At 37.0% G+C, this 15,874-nt stretch overlaps 1 protein-coding gene across 1 annotated transcript in view; it reads left to right on the top strand.

Annotated features, from left to right (window-relative positions):
* tnmd (tenomodulin) overlaps nt 1–15,874 on the top strand; it is a 444,267-nt gene that overhangs the window by 290,621 nt on the left and 137,772 nt on the right. The window contains exon 5 of the mRNA XM_039766000.1: nt 15,380–15,533. Within this exon, the coding sequence (XP_039621934.1) occupies nt 15,380–15,533 (154 nt within the window). The remainder of the gene's footprint in view (nt 1–15,379; nt 15,534–15,874) is intronic.

Genomic DNA, 15,874 nt, shown 5'->3' with positions numbered 1-15,874 from the left:
ATCACATGATTTAAGTTACACCATGTGTTAGTTTACAGTAAAAAGAAATTCCCATATAAAAAGAAAATGACAAATACCATATATGCTATAGGCAGGCTTTAGGCTGTGGCAATTTCAGATAAGAACGTACACATAAACATCCCTAAATGTTCTTAACTGAACTTCAACTAATGTTCTTCCAGTGAGTTACGTTTTTACTTATTAATGAAGAAAACTAGTTTTGACAATGAGTGATTACCTGTTACTAATGCTGAGGCATAATACAGTGCAATACAGTACACATTTTGTTACCATCTTCAGTCATTTTGTAGTTTTGTTTGTATATGTCATTAAATGTAACCAGTAGTGTGCACAATAAGGACTAAGCAACTAAATCGATATTGGCCATTTATCTGAGAAGAAGAACCTACTGCTCATAAACTTTCCATTAATTAATTTGTTGCTGTTGTAACAAAAGTCAGCAATCTAAGGGCGTCTTTTTATATCGAAAATATTAACAAGGTAACCAAAAGTACCAAAATGATGCACTTGTTTGGCATAAACCTCAAAAAGGGGAACAAAGTGTAAATGACTAAAAACACAGAGTACAAAGCAAAGGGGGAAAAGTGAACCCTGCTGACACTCTGGGCCTTCTTTCTGGCCTTGTAGCCCTGTCTGCCTAATGGAATGGCTCATCCAATTGTGTCTTCCAAATTATCACCAAACCACTTCCTTTCATATCTCCGACCTTTCTCCCTATTTTTCTTTTTCGGTTAAAAGTAATTTTTCTTCCGAGTCTCCTCTTTGGTCTACACAGATTTAAACCTCCCAGCTAGAATCTCTTCCAATCACTGCAATCAACTGTGACATCAGAGACTTTGCAAACAAGCAGGCTAGCACTCCATTTGTTAGCCCTTAGTGTCTCACTGAGCCGTCAGCAGCCATTAAAGGATAACGTCTCTTAGGAAAACTGTACACTGGCCAGGGGGAGGTTTTATCTTCTTGCTAGCCTTTTCTGACCTTCTTTTGCCTGAGATTCAAAAGTCACACATCCCGGGACACTGCTGGGTGGTCTGTTAAATAGTATTTTGGTAATGGTGATGCAGCATCCCACTCTCGCCTGTACTGTGCCTGCCCCACATTAATGAGTCCGGGACTATAACTATTTCCATTGAGGTTCTTTCACTGAAATCTTGTGAAGGATTTTTCCATGACCAGCATACCCAAACATTGTCAGGAGTGCATACATGGGAGCATTCCTACTACGGAGTCACATTTTGAGTTGCTGTGATGAAATTCAAGAAAGTTAGATCAGCCTTTGATTTCGGTTTTTGACTTTTATTTCTGGTTTAATGAATCCAGTGAAATCCAGTGATTTTGGTTGCCATTGACTCTTGTTACATCATTTTGTTCTGAAAGAGGTCCACAGTATTACTCAGTCAAACGTTTCCATTAGAATATTATGTTTACTGAGATCCGATATGCTTCCTTAATTTTTTTAGTATATACAGTATGTAGATGTAGATGGAGGGAGCAACCTGATGTGATGTTACATGATTAAACTCATCATATTCTTGAACAAACCCATAATTCATTGGTTCTGTAGGCATGACTGGATATTTGTACCTTTTTGAGTTAATAGACTTTGGACAGAAAGGTTCTGGGGTCTTATGTCAAGATTAGTGTTAATCTACCTCATATGCAGATGGCAGCAGAGAGAGCACTGACAATTTTTAAGTCAGATCATTTGGCTAAGCTCTCCACTTTGTGAACTGATTGCAGTCAACTTGACCTTTAAAAACATGCTTGGCATGAGGCTGCCAGGAGACTGCTTTAGTTGGCGGTACCATAGATGACACCCCGTATGTCAAAAACAGAGACAAGTGAACTTTTAGGGAGGTGTATGAGATCTCTGGCAAAAAAAAAATGGTTTCGGAGCCCATTTACTGGGCTGAAGGAAAAAACAAGTCACCTAAAACTTCTGCTCCCGAGTTGATGGCAGTGCACAGAAAGCAATCGGGTACTTATTGTTTTGTTATGTTTCTGTAATCCTACATAATTTATTAAAGGCAATAAAACACTAATGTTCTACATAACTATGTACAAATAATGAATGCAGCCTAAGCTCTGTGTTTGTGCTCTAAGAGGTTACTACTAATAATTTTAAAAAATGGACCACAGGGAAAAATTATTAATTTGGTTGGATTCATGATTTCAATAACTTAACTACATGCACTCTACAGACACAAAACCACATTTATCTTTTATGTTGGCAGTATTTTAAAAAGCAAGGTGAAATTTAAATAAGAACTGCAAAAATAATAAGACTGCAATGTGCTAATAGGGTGGTCATTTATCAAAACATTATTGTATTGAATTATATGACTTCCACTGAGCTCACAGCTTTGGGAGGACAAATTGATTTTTTTAGGAAGTTGAAGAGCCCATTATATGACAATATATATAAAACTATGGTATGGCTGAACAGTCTAAAATGGAAAAATTAAGTTCTGCAAAAACCTACAAAGTGAGCACACTCTTATTGGGCTCGCAAAGTTGTGTAAACTGCATTTAGTGGTAAATGTTTTGGATATATAGCATGAAATGTAATTATTTTGTAAATGTGGGTTATATATTGGTTGCTAAAATAACTTTTTTGTCAGAAGTCATGAAAGAGTGTTATACTGTAAGCTGATAGTGAGACAGGTAGGAAGATGATTTATAAGGTGATTATAATTGACTATGAGTGCAAGCGCACTTTCTTCAAGACAAACACTGAAGCTTCTTTTTTCCTTTTTTGAGGTTGTTATGCAGATCGAGTATTCACCTGGTAAGGTTTGCTGCAACGCCTTAAATATGTTTGGTGTTCACATTAGTCAACTTACTAACCTGATCAAGTGAAAAATTCTCAATAAACTATAGCTTTTGGAATTCAGCTATCTTGAATATGTCAAAGCCTCCCAGCTATTGGAGGAAGCATTTCCTTAGCAAGGTAAACATTACATGGCACAATATATAAGTATGTGAGGAGATCTCTCTGTTGGTAACTCAGCCAAGCAAATGCTGAGGTTTCTTTGAAAGCATCACAAGCTAAAACGATTTTGTTTTTTCCCACTTAGCATTTTTAGTGTTGGATGCACTGTCTTACCTGGGTGTGATGATAACACTGCCATCTTAGCACACACTAAGATTGAGAATGAACTGCAGAATGATTTTCAGTTGGAGGCATACTAACATTCTGTTTCATTAAATTGTTTTTTTGTCAGGATTATGGTCAGCTCAAAGTCTTTATAGGCCTGAAAGAAGCAGTTCATTTATACCCGCTGATATCACATTCAAAATGCAAGTTCCTCATTAGGCCTACATGAGCCCTAGTTCTTGCTCTTGGACAGCAGATTTAACAGTTTCCCATCATACTTTGCATGGAATGTGATGCCTTTAGTTGTTATATGTATGTTTTAATAAATAGAGCCAAAATATCCCAAAAGGGTGATTTCATCTACAAAAATAGCTGAAGATTTGAATCTAGTGAGAAATCAAGTGAAATGACACCTTTTATTGGCTAACTAAAAAGATTACAATATGTAAGCTTTCGAGGCAACCCAGGCCCCTTCTTCAGGCAAGATGTAATCATTACATCTTGTGATTACATTTTGCCTGAAGAAGGGGCCTGAGTTGCCTCAAAACCAAGTAGTCTAATAAAGAGTAGGGCTTTATGGACCTTCATATCTCAACATGATGTTATATTGGACAATCTAGGTAAATGGGCCAGATGGTCTATTATTCTCACAATTATTCTATTGTTGCACACAGATTTTGTAAGCGAGCCAAGTCAAAGACTTTGATGAGTTCAGTACATACAGCTATATCTCAGAGTAGAGTTGTTCAGCTGTTAACTGAAGTCTGACCTGTATGAAATATCCCCAAATCTTGCAGTTGATAATAGGTTTTAACTAACTCTTGTAACAGAGAAACAGACAAAGCACAAAGATTTGGGGTTCTTAGCCCCGTATACTGTAGCAGAATCAAGGTCAATCGTTTTTTGCTTTACAAAACTCAAAAGACATAGAAGGATGGGGGGACAGACAATTTATTTGTATGGACCGGAAATTAAACAGTGGGATGCTGGGAAAATCATAGTGCTGGATGGGTGGTTGACATCATCACATGGGGACCAGAAGGAAGAAAGGGACCCGGAAGTGTTGCGGCTTTTTGGATCGTCTGGGCAGTATTATGGCAGAGGCTCCACCATTCTTGCAGAGAAAATAAGAAGAGAAAGGTTAGTACGCTGCCGTTGTCCCCTGGCACGAATTGTCACTGTGCGTCTCGGGTCCTTAAACTGCTCCCCATGCGCTTGTGTGTGACACTCCGTAGTTTCTACAATTACTTGTGTCACTAGGCTTTGTATAACATAACAATTCTGGCATTTCTCATGTTTTTTTCCAAACCCCCCTTCTTTCTAGCATTAACAGGACAGTTTATGCAGAGAACAAACTGTGTTTTACAGCACTTCATCAGCTCTGGGGCAACACAATCACTTTCAAAGTACATTTCCTGAGCCTTTAAGATCTATAGCTTTGATGAGTTTCCTATGAGCTGGCCATACATCCAGTTCTTCCATACTCAGAAGACTTTAGTCTACGCTTAATGCTGAGCTGACACAATATTCTATCTCATATAAAGCACTGAAGAGTGCAAAACTTTGCACTCCATCTTTTTGTTGACATCAATAATCATTTCCTTCATTGTCAAGTTTAAATAAAGTTGGTTTACTCTGGCCTGTGGCCATAAACCTTTCCGATTCCCTTGAATGTTTCTCTGACATTGCCAGTGTCGGCTACATTCTACATCTAAGCTCAAGTCAATACTCATTGCCACAACACCTAGCAGTTTGCTGACATTTGCTACGAATTGCTGCAAGTAACTGAACGATTTTCTCATTAGGTGACTACTTGTACTGTGCAGCAGCACTGCATTTTACTTTGATAATAGGATTTACCATTTTCCCTTGGACAGTACAGTATATTAAGTCGATCATATTTTTCTTTATGTAGCACTTTTCTTTATATTAGCAAGATTACCAACAAACAGAGTTAGCAGACAGGGTGTGTTTCTTGGTCAGGAAGACAAAAAAGTTTATCTTATTTAAAAACACTGACAGGAATAACGCAATTATTAGATCATCGAGAACGCATGAGAATTGGTTACAATGGTGGTTGTCAAGCCTAGTCCTGGGAGCGCATTGTGGATGAAAGTTTTCTTTCCAACCAGCTTCGCAATTATTGAGCCATTTACCTCTATCTATTCCCATAATCTGGGCTTTAGTTATTTTCTTAGTCTGCATTTTGATTAGCTCAGAAGTACAAGATTTACGTTTATGAGAAATATTTGTATTTTGCCATAGCTTTAAATGAATAACTGCCTTTAGTCATTTTCTTATTGATTGACCTTTTTGTGGACTTTGCACTCTTCATTGTAGAATAATAATAGCATTTAAGGATAACAGCTGGAATGCCACAGCCACAGTATTTAAGTGTCAGACCCACTAATCTGCTCATTAGTAAATAACAGTTTAAATAACCAGAATACCCAGAAAAGCAGAATGAAAATCATGATTAAAATTATAAAACCCAAAACAAAAAAACACTAAATTCTCCCTCTACATAAATGCTTCCTGAATTCCAATAAAAAAATTAACAAACCAAATTTTGTAATATCTGGATTGACACCAAATCAATGTAACCAGGAAAACAATAGACTGTTTAATTAAGGTAGGGGTCCTATTAAAAACAGATTTTACTTGGGACAAAATCCTGTAGCTACAGTTGGTCCCCAGGTCTGAGTTTGACAACCACTGAATTACAGATCTTTTTCCAACTTTCATTGTTTTTATTTTAATAGTTAAAGATCAGGCAAATTAAATATGTTTCGGAAGGGTGCAATATGAAAGTATGGGATCTGAACCTGCAGGTCTGGCATCGTTCACTCTGAATAGTGGATTAGTGTGGCTCTTAACCTTTCAACATTTAAAAAACATCATTGTAAACTTGTACCTTTCATTACTGAAGATTAGTCAAAAGTTAATTTTGGTGGTTTTCAGTTATAACCCAATTGCATCAGTAGTGCTCTGACGCTTTTATTCTAAACATATAAGAATAGCTCACCTCTACATGTTTTTATTCCAAATAATATAAAGTTTTTTGAATTAGAGAAGACAAACTAATATTAACAAGCAAAACATAATTTGACAAGATTATTCAATTCCATATTGTTCGTGTACTATAATTCCTAAGACAATGTTGATACTGTGAAAGGTACATTTTCACCTTGTAATATTCTACTCACTAACAATTCTATATAATAACTTTCTCTAATGAGTGGTATGGTGGTGCAGGGGTTGGATCCATCCAACATGCAGGAAATCAAATCCCATGTCTGTGTTGATTTGGTATTTTCTCCCTGTGTGTGGATTTTTCTCCCATATATCAAAGATGTATGCTTTAAGTTAATTAATGATTCCAAATTAGCCCTGTGTGAATGTGGATGTTTAAATGATTAAGCATGCATCCCATCTAGAATTCACTCTTTCCCTACCTAGATAGTCTCTGACCCTTACCCTTCTAAATTATATTATAGCCATTTTAATAATGGCACTTCGATCAATGATTGATTTCTCCTTTGCACCTGAGCTTTCAAGTGAGACTCTGTCCCCAGTGACCCTCACGCAGGTTTCTGAGTGAATATACTATATGTATTTACATAGGTGTGAGTAACAGGGTACAGTACAGAGTACAGAGTAACAGGGATTGTGGAAGAGAGGTGAAAAAGAGAGTGCAGGCAGGATGGAATGGGTGGAGAAGAGTGTCAGGAGTAATTTGTAACAGACGGGTATCAGCAAGAGTGAAAGAGAAGGTCTAAAGGACGGTAGTGAGACCAGCTTTGTTATATGAATTGGAGACGGTGGCACTGACCAGAAAGCAGGAGACAGAGCTGGAAGTGGCAGAGTTAAAGATGCTAAGATTTGCATTGGATATGATGAGGATGTACAGGATTAGAAACAAGTACTTTAGAGAGTCAATTCAGGTCCGACGGTTGGGAGACAAAGTCAGAGAGGCGAGATTGCGTTGGTTTGGACATGTGGGTATATTGGGAGAAGGATGTTAAAGAGCTACCAGGCAAGATGAAAAGAGGAAGACCTAAGAGAAGGTTTATAGATGTGGTGAGAAAGGAAATGCGGGTGATGGGTATAACAGAGCAAGATGTACAGGACAGGAAAAAATGGAAGAAGATGATCCGCTGCCGCAATCCCTAATGGGAGCAGCCAAAAGAAGAAGAAGATGATTTGTATAGGTGTGATGTTGCCAATTTTAAACTAAGTAGCCCAGATTTGTGGTCAGAATGATGTAAATATTTTAGAAGTCAAAACATGTTGGGTGGGCTGGTGCTCATTTTATATACACAAAGCACCGTCTCCTGACTGGATTTCAGCCTAATGCTTTCTACTTCCTGTTTAACATTACATTAAATAATAAAAGTCAAAGTCAAAGTCAAAGTCAACTTTATTGTCATCTCTGCTATACACTGTACAGGTACATAGAGAGACGAGACGACGTGGCTCCAGGTTTCCAGTATAGACAAACATAGAACAGCATAACAGAGGATATAGAATAAATAGGCATATGAAATAGACAATAAATAAGTGACACATTTTAAACTAGAGAATGTGCAATATGCATTTAAATAAAGTTTAAGAGTTTTTAAATAAAGTTAGAACTAGAAAAAGACGAAGAGGTAGGAAGAGGAAGTGTGATGGCTGGGAGTGAGTTCATGAGTCTTATGGCTTGTGGGAAGAAGCTATCACGCATCCTGGAAGACCGAGACCTGATGCTGCGGAAGCGTCTGCCAGAAGGAAGGAGCGTGAAAAGTCCGTGTGAATAAGTATACAGTATGGAACAATTTATTGCACAAACCTGTCTGAGGTTAATTTCCTGTACTTGACTTAATTTCTTGCACTTCAACATTCCTGAATGCACTTTCATTGTCATTAGTTTTTTTCCACATTCACTTTTCCTTTGAGTTTTGGGTGAACTGTATTATAAAGTACTTTAATTATTTAGGGGAAGCTTAAAAGTGCACTCTTAATTCTGACAGCATAAATCAACCGTCAGAAACTGCTCACAGCCTATGCAATCTTCATCTTTACTGCTTCACTCTGGGATAAAATTCTTCTTGATTCCTTTGTTATTTATTCAAAAGTTATTTTTCTAGTATTCTGTAGGGTTCCAAAAAATTTAAGAATAGTCTATACTGAAAAAAAATCTATGCTATTCATTTTTTAATGTTTACTAGCAGCAGTTTCCACTTCTGTGCTTAATTAAATGGGAAGTAGTGAGCTCTCATTCCACCATCAATCTTTAAAACATGTTTTAAAATGTATTTGAAATGACTATGGGTTTACATAAACTGACAGCACATTGATGTGTTGCTTAGCACTGCTTTCAGACCCCTGCCTGGTTACTGTTTGTGTGGACCTTGAATGTTCTTCCTCATCTACATAGGTGTTTCTGTAAGTAGTTCAGCTTTCATCCCTAAGATGTGTAGAGTAGTTAGAGTGTGTGTAAGTCAGCGTGAAAGTGCATCCTATCATTGAGTTTTCACCTGTCAAGGGTTTGTCTTCAACTTGTGTCCAGTGTTGCTAGCCATCCACAACTCTTAACTTGTGAAGAAGATTAGAAAAATGATAGAAAGGTGGAAAGACAGCTTGATTGTCCAGTATTCATCCCAAAGGTTATGCAGGTTAGTTTGGGTGTGAATGAGTGCAGCAGTGATACTAGTTACAAAATACTGTGAAACTCATACTTTCATGTTCAACAAACATGCCACACTGTGCCTGTTGCCATAGTAAACAAGAATGTATTAAAATGCATAACTTAATTTCATTTAATAGACAACACAAATATGTTTACCTGATGTACACCTTACTCCTGTCTCTATGTCCCAAATACATTAAATCTTGTGGAAAAAAGCTCTGAGGAAAGCTCCACTATAATTATTATACTGGTGAATATCCAGGCTTTACATTATATAGTGCATTTCACAGAGGTAGTTCAGAATGTAGCTTTATAGCAGCTGTGAGTTACTTAGTCCTAGATTAGTGGAAACCTTTATTAGAAAAGATGCTTTTAACAATAAATGTGGGTAATGGGATCTCAGATTTCTCAGTAACAGAAGTGTGGGCGTGCTATTAGGATAAGGTTTGGACCAATGTGAACCTGAAGTGGATTAAGCAGGTCTGTCCATCCCTTTGTGGATGGATAAACTGGAGACTGCTATGATTATGAGTGGCACTACTTTACTGATGTATAACAAGCAAACAATGCTAACACTTTTCAATCATTGTTTTGGTAGGACCTTTTTATCCATCTCATTTTGAAACCTTAATCCAATTATAGACTAGAGGGAAACAGATCACAGCTGCAATTTTCACAAAACCTTCACAGTTCCTACTCAAATTAGTCATCAAATATCCTTAGATGTCTGTCTTTGGAATGCAAGAGCAAAAGATTAGCACCTAGAGAAACCCAAGTAAAAGAAAGAAGAACATGTAAACACCACACAGTCAGTAAGTGGTTACGGATTAAAAGACAACAATGCTAACCACTGCACCATTGTACTGTTCATATCAGGAATTAGTTAAAATTCAGGAAAAAAGATTTTTTCTTCTAATACAGTACGTAAATATTCCTCTTTTATACTTTAACGCTTTTCTTAAACAGTATGTTCCAGCCTGAAATTCTAACAATTGTTAAGTTACTCTTACTTTTGAAATTAACCACATCCTGACTAATGATGTAGCTCTTTAAAAACAGAGCTTCCATAGAGGCACAATACATGAAAACAAGGTCATATTAGAGTATTAATATTGCTATTAATGTATTATTATTATGATATTATTTCATTAATTGTTATTAATTTATGTGTTTCATATATTATGCTAATGTTAGATTAGGCTATTTGAGGTTAGGTTATCTTAGGGTAGATTAAAATGACAGGCATGTCCCTGTGTGCTACTGACGTGTGACTAGGTTTTCTCTCTACACTGCACATGGAATGCAGCAATGCAGATGTGGTGCCTTGTATCCAAAGTCAGCACCGTGAAAATAACATCAGACACAGAGGCATGCCCCCAATATACTGTATGTCACCATGCTTAACAATAAAATCGACTACTGACACATTGGCCAGAATTATTTGCTATAATTAAGCGAAACACAGCTGTATATAACAATTTTTCACAGGAAGAGACCTGAGTGAAATTTGAAAGATTATTCCACCTAAAAGTGATTTTTTAATATGTTACTTACCACATGTAGTGGCAACAATTAAAAAGGATATTAGGAAGGCTAAAAGATTGTTGGGGTGGAATATAGCAGATAAGGCGAAAGATGGCCCAAAGAGATTCTTTCAGTATTTTACTAGTAAAAGAATAGTCAAGGAGGTGGTCAAGTGAATCAGGAATAGTAAAGATGAATTTAAAAACAATACAGTAAGTGAAATAGTGGATGCTCCAAATAAGCATTTTTCTGAGGTCTTCACAAGTGAGAAAGTGGATAACCTCCCAGCAGTAAATGGGATTGCAAAAGGAGGTATTGATTGATTTGGAAATTGTAGACGGAGAAGTAGTGCTCAGATTAAATAGGCTGAAATCAAACAAATCACCAGGGGCCTCATGTATAACGCCGTGCGTAGAATTCGCACTATAACATGGCATAAGCACAAAAGCCGAAATGTGCTTACGCACAGAAAAATCCAGATGCAGGAATCTGTGCGTACTCCAACTTCTACGTTCTTCCGCTACATATATCCTGATCAGCGTGAAAAGTAACGCTTGTGTACGTGCTTTATGTAACGCCCCAACTCCTCCCAGAATTACGCCTCTTTGAATATGCAAATCAATATAAATCGCCCTTAAGCGCAGCCTTCTATGAAAAGACAATGGGAAAAGCATGGGGTAAAATATAAGAATTTCAGCGAATACCAAGTGGAGGCAAAGGAAATACATACTATTTGTTTAATTAAACCGTGGTATAATCAACAAAAGGAAGTTGATCGAGTGACATAGCGTGTTCACAAAATCACACAGTGCCGGAAATAAAAAAGAAGTCACATATCAAAGTTGCCGTGAAAAGGCGAGTTGTAGCCCACCATCTGAGGGTCATATGAAAGCTTATTAGGATACAGAGAAAAAAAAAGGCAAACGTGGGAAAAAAGCACGAAATGTCAACTTCAATCTCGAAATTTACACTTTAATCACGTAGTTTATTTTGTCATTAAAATAGAACATCATAAACTTCATCTTAAAATTGTTTAATTAACCAGTTTCTCAAATCACATCGTAATTAAAGTATAGCACGTTAAATGCTTTGTTTTGTATGTGATCTTCTATGTGCTCTATGTGTGTGAATCACTAAGTGCTTCTTAAACCGGCTCTCTTCCTCCAACTGGACACAGAATCCATGACATCTGTGATATTACAGCTCTCTGAACAACTAAAATATTGAGATGTACTGTATACATGATATTATTTTCATGATGATAGTTAAAGCATGTTATTGATTGTGTGCGACCTTCGATGAAATTATTTATTGCAGCAGTACTAATGGGCGGAACTGTCCAATAGAGAAAGTTCAATGTCAATATGGTATCTTATGCACGGTGGATGGCCACATCCGTTGCGGACACTGCATAGCCGCCTCGTGCTCATGACACAAGCGTTTAACTTTTGTTGAAATTTGCCGCTGCGTTTTTAGCTGTGTCGTTATTTTCTCTTTCTGTTTTATATTCAATATATATTGGCATGGCCGCCCTGCAGTCCTTGCTTTTCTTTCTCCAAGTAACCGATCCCCACACAATCAGCTCTGTAATAGATGTTAAGCCATCTGTAAGCTTAGAGCGCCAATTTTTCAAAACGTACAGTTTGAAGATACAGTGATATAAATACTCCGAGTGCTGCAGTGAGAGTAATATGGAAAAAGATGATCCGCTGTGGCAACTCCTAACGGGAGCAGCTGAAAGAAGAAGAAGGTGCAGTTAGAGTAACAATGCTAAAGCAGTTATGGTATTTGGAATACTATGGCTATTCCCTGGACCATTATATTGTTACAAGTTAATTACAATCAGATGCATTACACTAATAAACAATATGCGGTTAGTTCCAGTATATTTATAAAGCCGTGTCAGGAAAATAAAGAGTAACCACACAGGAACAGTAGCACTGCTTTGACGCTGGGTGCCGCCAGTCTGCAAAACCGAGCGGAGAACTTGCATACAACAAGGTATGAGGTACCATGGAAATGTGTAGGTTTTATACATCGCGATTTGAACGTGGAAAAGTTCTTACGCAACATTTCTGTGCGTACATACCGTTTATACATGAGGCCTCAGGACCATATAATATTTACCCTCAAGTTCTTAAGGAGGTTAGTGAGTACATATATAAACCCTTCACACATATTTTTATGAAGTCACTGCACACTGGGGAAATTCCGAAGGACTAGAAAATGGCAAATGTTATCCCATTACATAAAAAGGGTGATCGGGCAGATCTAAGCAACTAAAGGCCAGTAGGCTTAATGTGCATCACAGGAAAATTAATTAATAGTTTGAAGGAACTATTAAGGATGAGATTGAGCAGCACATGGCAATTACAGGTGTTTTTCTGAACAGTCAACATGGGTTCAAAAGAGGGAGGTCATGTTTTACCAGCATGCTGGAATTCTATGAGGAAGCAACTAAAGGATACAATCAAAGTGGAGCTTTTGATATTATTTATATGCACTTCCAGAAATCATTTGATAAGGTGCCACATGAGAGGTTGGGCATCAAACTAAAAGAAGTGGATGTTCAGGGTGATGTTTTTAGATGGCTGCAGAATTGGCTCAGACATAGGAAGCAGAGGGTGATGATGTGAGGAACCTTATCAGAATTGGCTGATATTAAGAGTGGTGTTCCACAGGGTTCAGTGCTAGGGCCTCTGCTATTTTAAATATATATAAATGATTTGGATAGGAATATAAGTAACAAATTGGTTAACTTTGCAGATGATACCAAGACTGGTGGATTGGTGGATGATCTGGAATCCATTGAATCATTATAGAAGAACTTGGACAGCATACAGGCTTGGGCAGATTTGTGTCAGATGAAATTTATTCTCAGTAAATGTAAGGTATTACATATAGGAAGTAAAAATGTTAGGTTTGAATACGCAATGGGAGGTCTAAAAATCGAGATGACACCTTATGAGAAGGATTTAGGAGTCATAGTGGACTCTAAGCTATTGACTTCCTGACAGTGTTCAGAAGCCATTAAGAAGGCTAACAGAATGTTAGGTTATATAGCACAATATGTATTGTGCAAATCCAAGGAGGTTTTTTGCTCAAACTTTATAACACTTATGTGAGGCCTCATCTAAAGTACTGTATGTAGTTTTGGTATCCAGGCTACAAGAAGGACATAGCACAGCTAGAAAAGGTCCAGAGAAGAGCAACTAGGCTGATTTCAGGACAACAGGGGATGAATTATGAAGAAAGATTTAAAGAGATGAGCCTTTTTGGTTTAAGCAAAAGAAGATTAAGACATGACATGATTGAAGTGTTTAAAATTATGAAGGGAATTAGTACAGTGGACTGTTATTTTAAAAGGAGTTCATCAAGAACAAGGGGACACAGAAACTTGTTGAGGGTATATTTTGCACAAACATTTGGAGGTTTTTCTTTACACAGAGAACCATCACACTTGGAATAATCTACCAAGTACTGTGGTAGAGAGTAAGACTTTAGGGACTTTCAAAACTCGACTTGATCTTTTTTAGAAGAATTAAGTGGACAACACTGGCGAACTTTGTTGGACTGAATGACCTGCTCTCGTCAAGCTTGTTCTAATGTTCTTATCTAATAAATGAGGAGAGGAGGCTGATCTTTATTTCAAAAATAATAATTTTGCAAAAAATGCATGTACAGCAACAAGTAGATGTACTTATTTGGTTTTCAATAAAGATTCTGGGAGTAGGCCTAATTAGTCTAATTGGCCTAATTCTGGGAGTAGGCCTAAATGGCCTAATTCTCCACAACTATACAGAAATAGTTAATTAAAGACAGCTAGTCAGAAATTTGTGTGAAGGCTAAGAGTAAGCCAAAATAATAAAATGCTAGGTAAATCAAGTCCAGTTATACAGTACCTCATTAAAAAGTGTTTCCTGACCAGGTCAATAGATTGAGGAAACTCCCGTATTAAAGGACTCCATCTGCCTCATGAGATAAACTCACCTGCTTTCTTTCACATACAACCCCCGCCTGTTTCAAGGGGACATGGTGAAATGAGGTATAGGGTGCTGTATTTACAATTTGGATGACAAGAGTTCTTAAATAAATGCTGACTCAATCATTAAGAATCAACTTTCGACATGTTAGCTTTTCAGTGTGTGTAGATAATGCCAAACATACTGTAATTGTATGAATGAAAATGTTAACTGGTATTGGAATAAAGTCAAAGTTTTTATTGTTGTTGCAGCAATTCTCACAATGGCAACACTTAAAATGGCACAGAGATAATAAGGTCAAGGTGGACATGGTATCATCTTTAATAGAGTTAGAAGAAATGTATCACTTTGATGATGTGCATGGTGCAGAAAGCAGTTCAAAAACAGTGATGTCTCTGGAAAGTGAGCAGAGAAAGTGTGCTGGCAAATCAAAAGGCATGATATTTGATCATGGGGGCCTCCGATATTACTCTTATATGTAGGAGTATGAACATTCAATTCCTAACATGAAATTAACATTTCAAACATGTTTTGGGCACAAAATTGTTTTTGTCTGGATACATTTTGTTGATTTCTAAAGACCCTGATGTACAGATAATGGATCAATTATAATGCATTACATGATCCATACTATGGTTGACGCTCTTACTTAATATTGATTTAAGCAAGTGGTGAAACACTTGTAGGTGTTAGAATGGAAACCTCGGTTAATGTTTTATTTCTTCCAAATGCATTGCATCCCTCAATATAAAACATTATATTTTGCTGCTGCATTGTTAGACTATTGTTTTTATTTTTAGCAAGTTCCTGTAGCTTTGAGGCACTAATTATATATGATTATATACTGTACAGTATAGCTCAGTGTGTTTCCTGGGCATCACAATTGGTAATGGAATACAGAAATTCCTGAAAACACTTTTATTTATTTTTGGCCTCCTTTTTTTCATGTTCTTAGTTTTGCATAGATCATCGCTGAGGGAAAACAAGAAAGTCAATGTGAACCAGTTTTTTTTTTGTTTGGCTTCATATATGTAACATGGTTATGCTGTTACATATTTTACTTTTATGTATCAATATTAACAGGAAGAGGAAAATTCCAAAATGAACTTGGACAATTCAGAAGTGTGGGTTCCAGCTGAAGAACCAATTGAGAACCGGGCTTTTCTCTTGGACTCCAAAATTTTTGAGGTCTGCAAGAACATGCCTATTCACTGGATCCATCCATTGTATCTCAAAGGTATGAAACTCCTCTCTTGAATGGGTTAGAATTTCTGTATATGAATTAAATTTTGTTGGTGTGACCATTTAAAGTTATTTCTCTTTTTTGTTAAACAAAACATGGGACTCCTAAGCTTGTTTGTGATTTATTTTCAAAATGATAATCACAGGTACAAATAATGCCACAGGTAAATAAAGAATATGTGGCCTTAAACTGCTATGGTTAGTGTCACTCTCTTACAACCCCAGAACACTAACACTGAATGCCTTCCAGTTAGAGTCTGTACACCATTGTACCTTTTCCTTGTGTCTCTTTGGGGGTTTTCTTATTTTCCACCCTGTAGTCAGACAGGGTATGAA

This window comes from Polypterus senegalus, chromosome 10 (genome assembly GCF_016835505.1).
Source record: "Polypterus senegalus isolate Bchr_013 chromosome 10, ASM1683550v1, whole genome shotgun sequence".
NCBI lineage: Eukaryota > Metazoa > Chordata > Cladistia > Polypteriformes > Polypteridae > Polypterus > Polypterus senegalus.
Note: the sequence above shows the minus strand (reverse complement) of the source record. Positions and strands in the feature narration are given on the sequence as shown.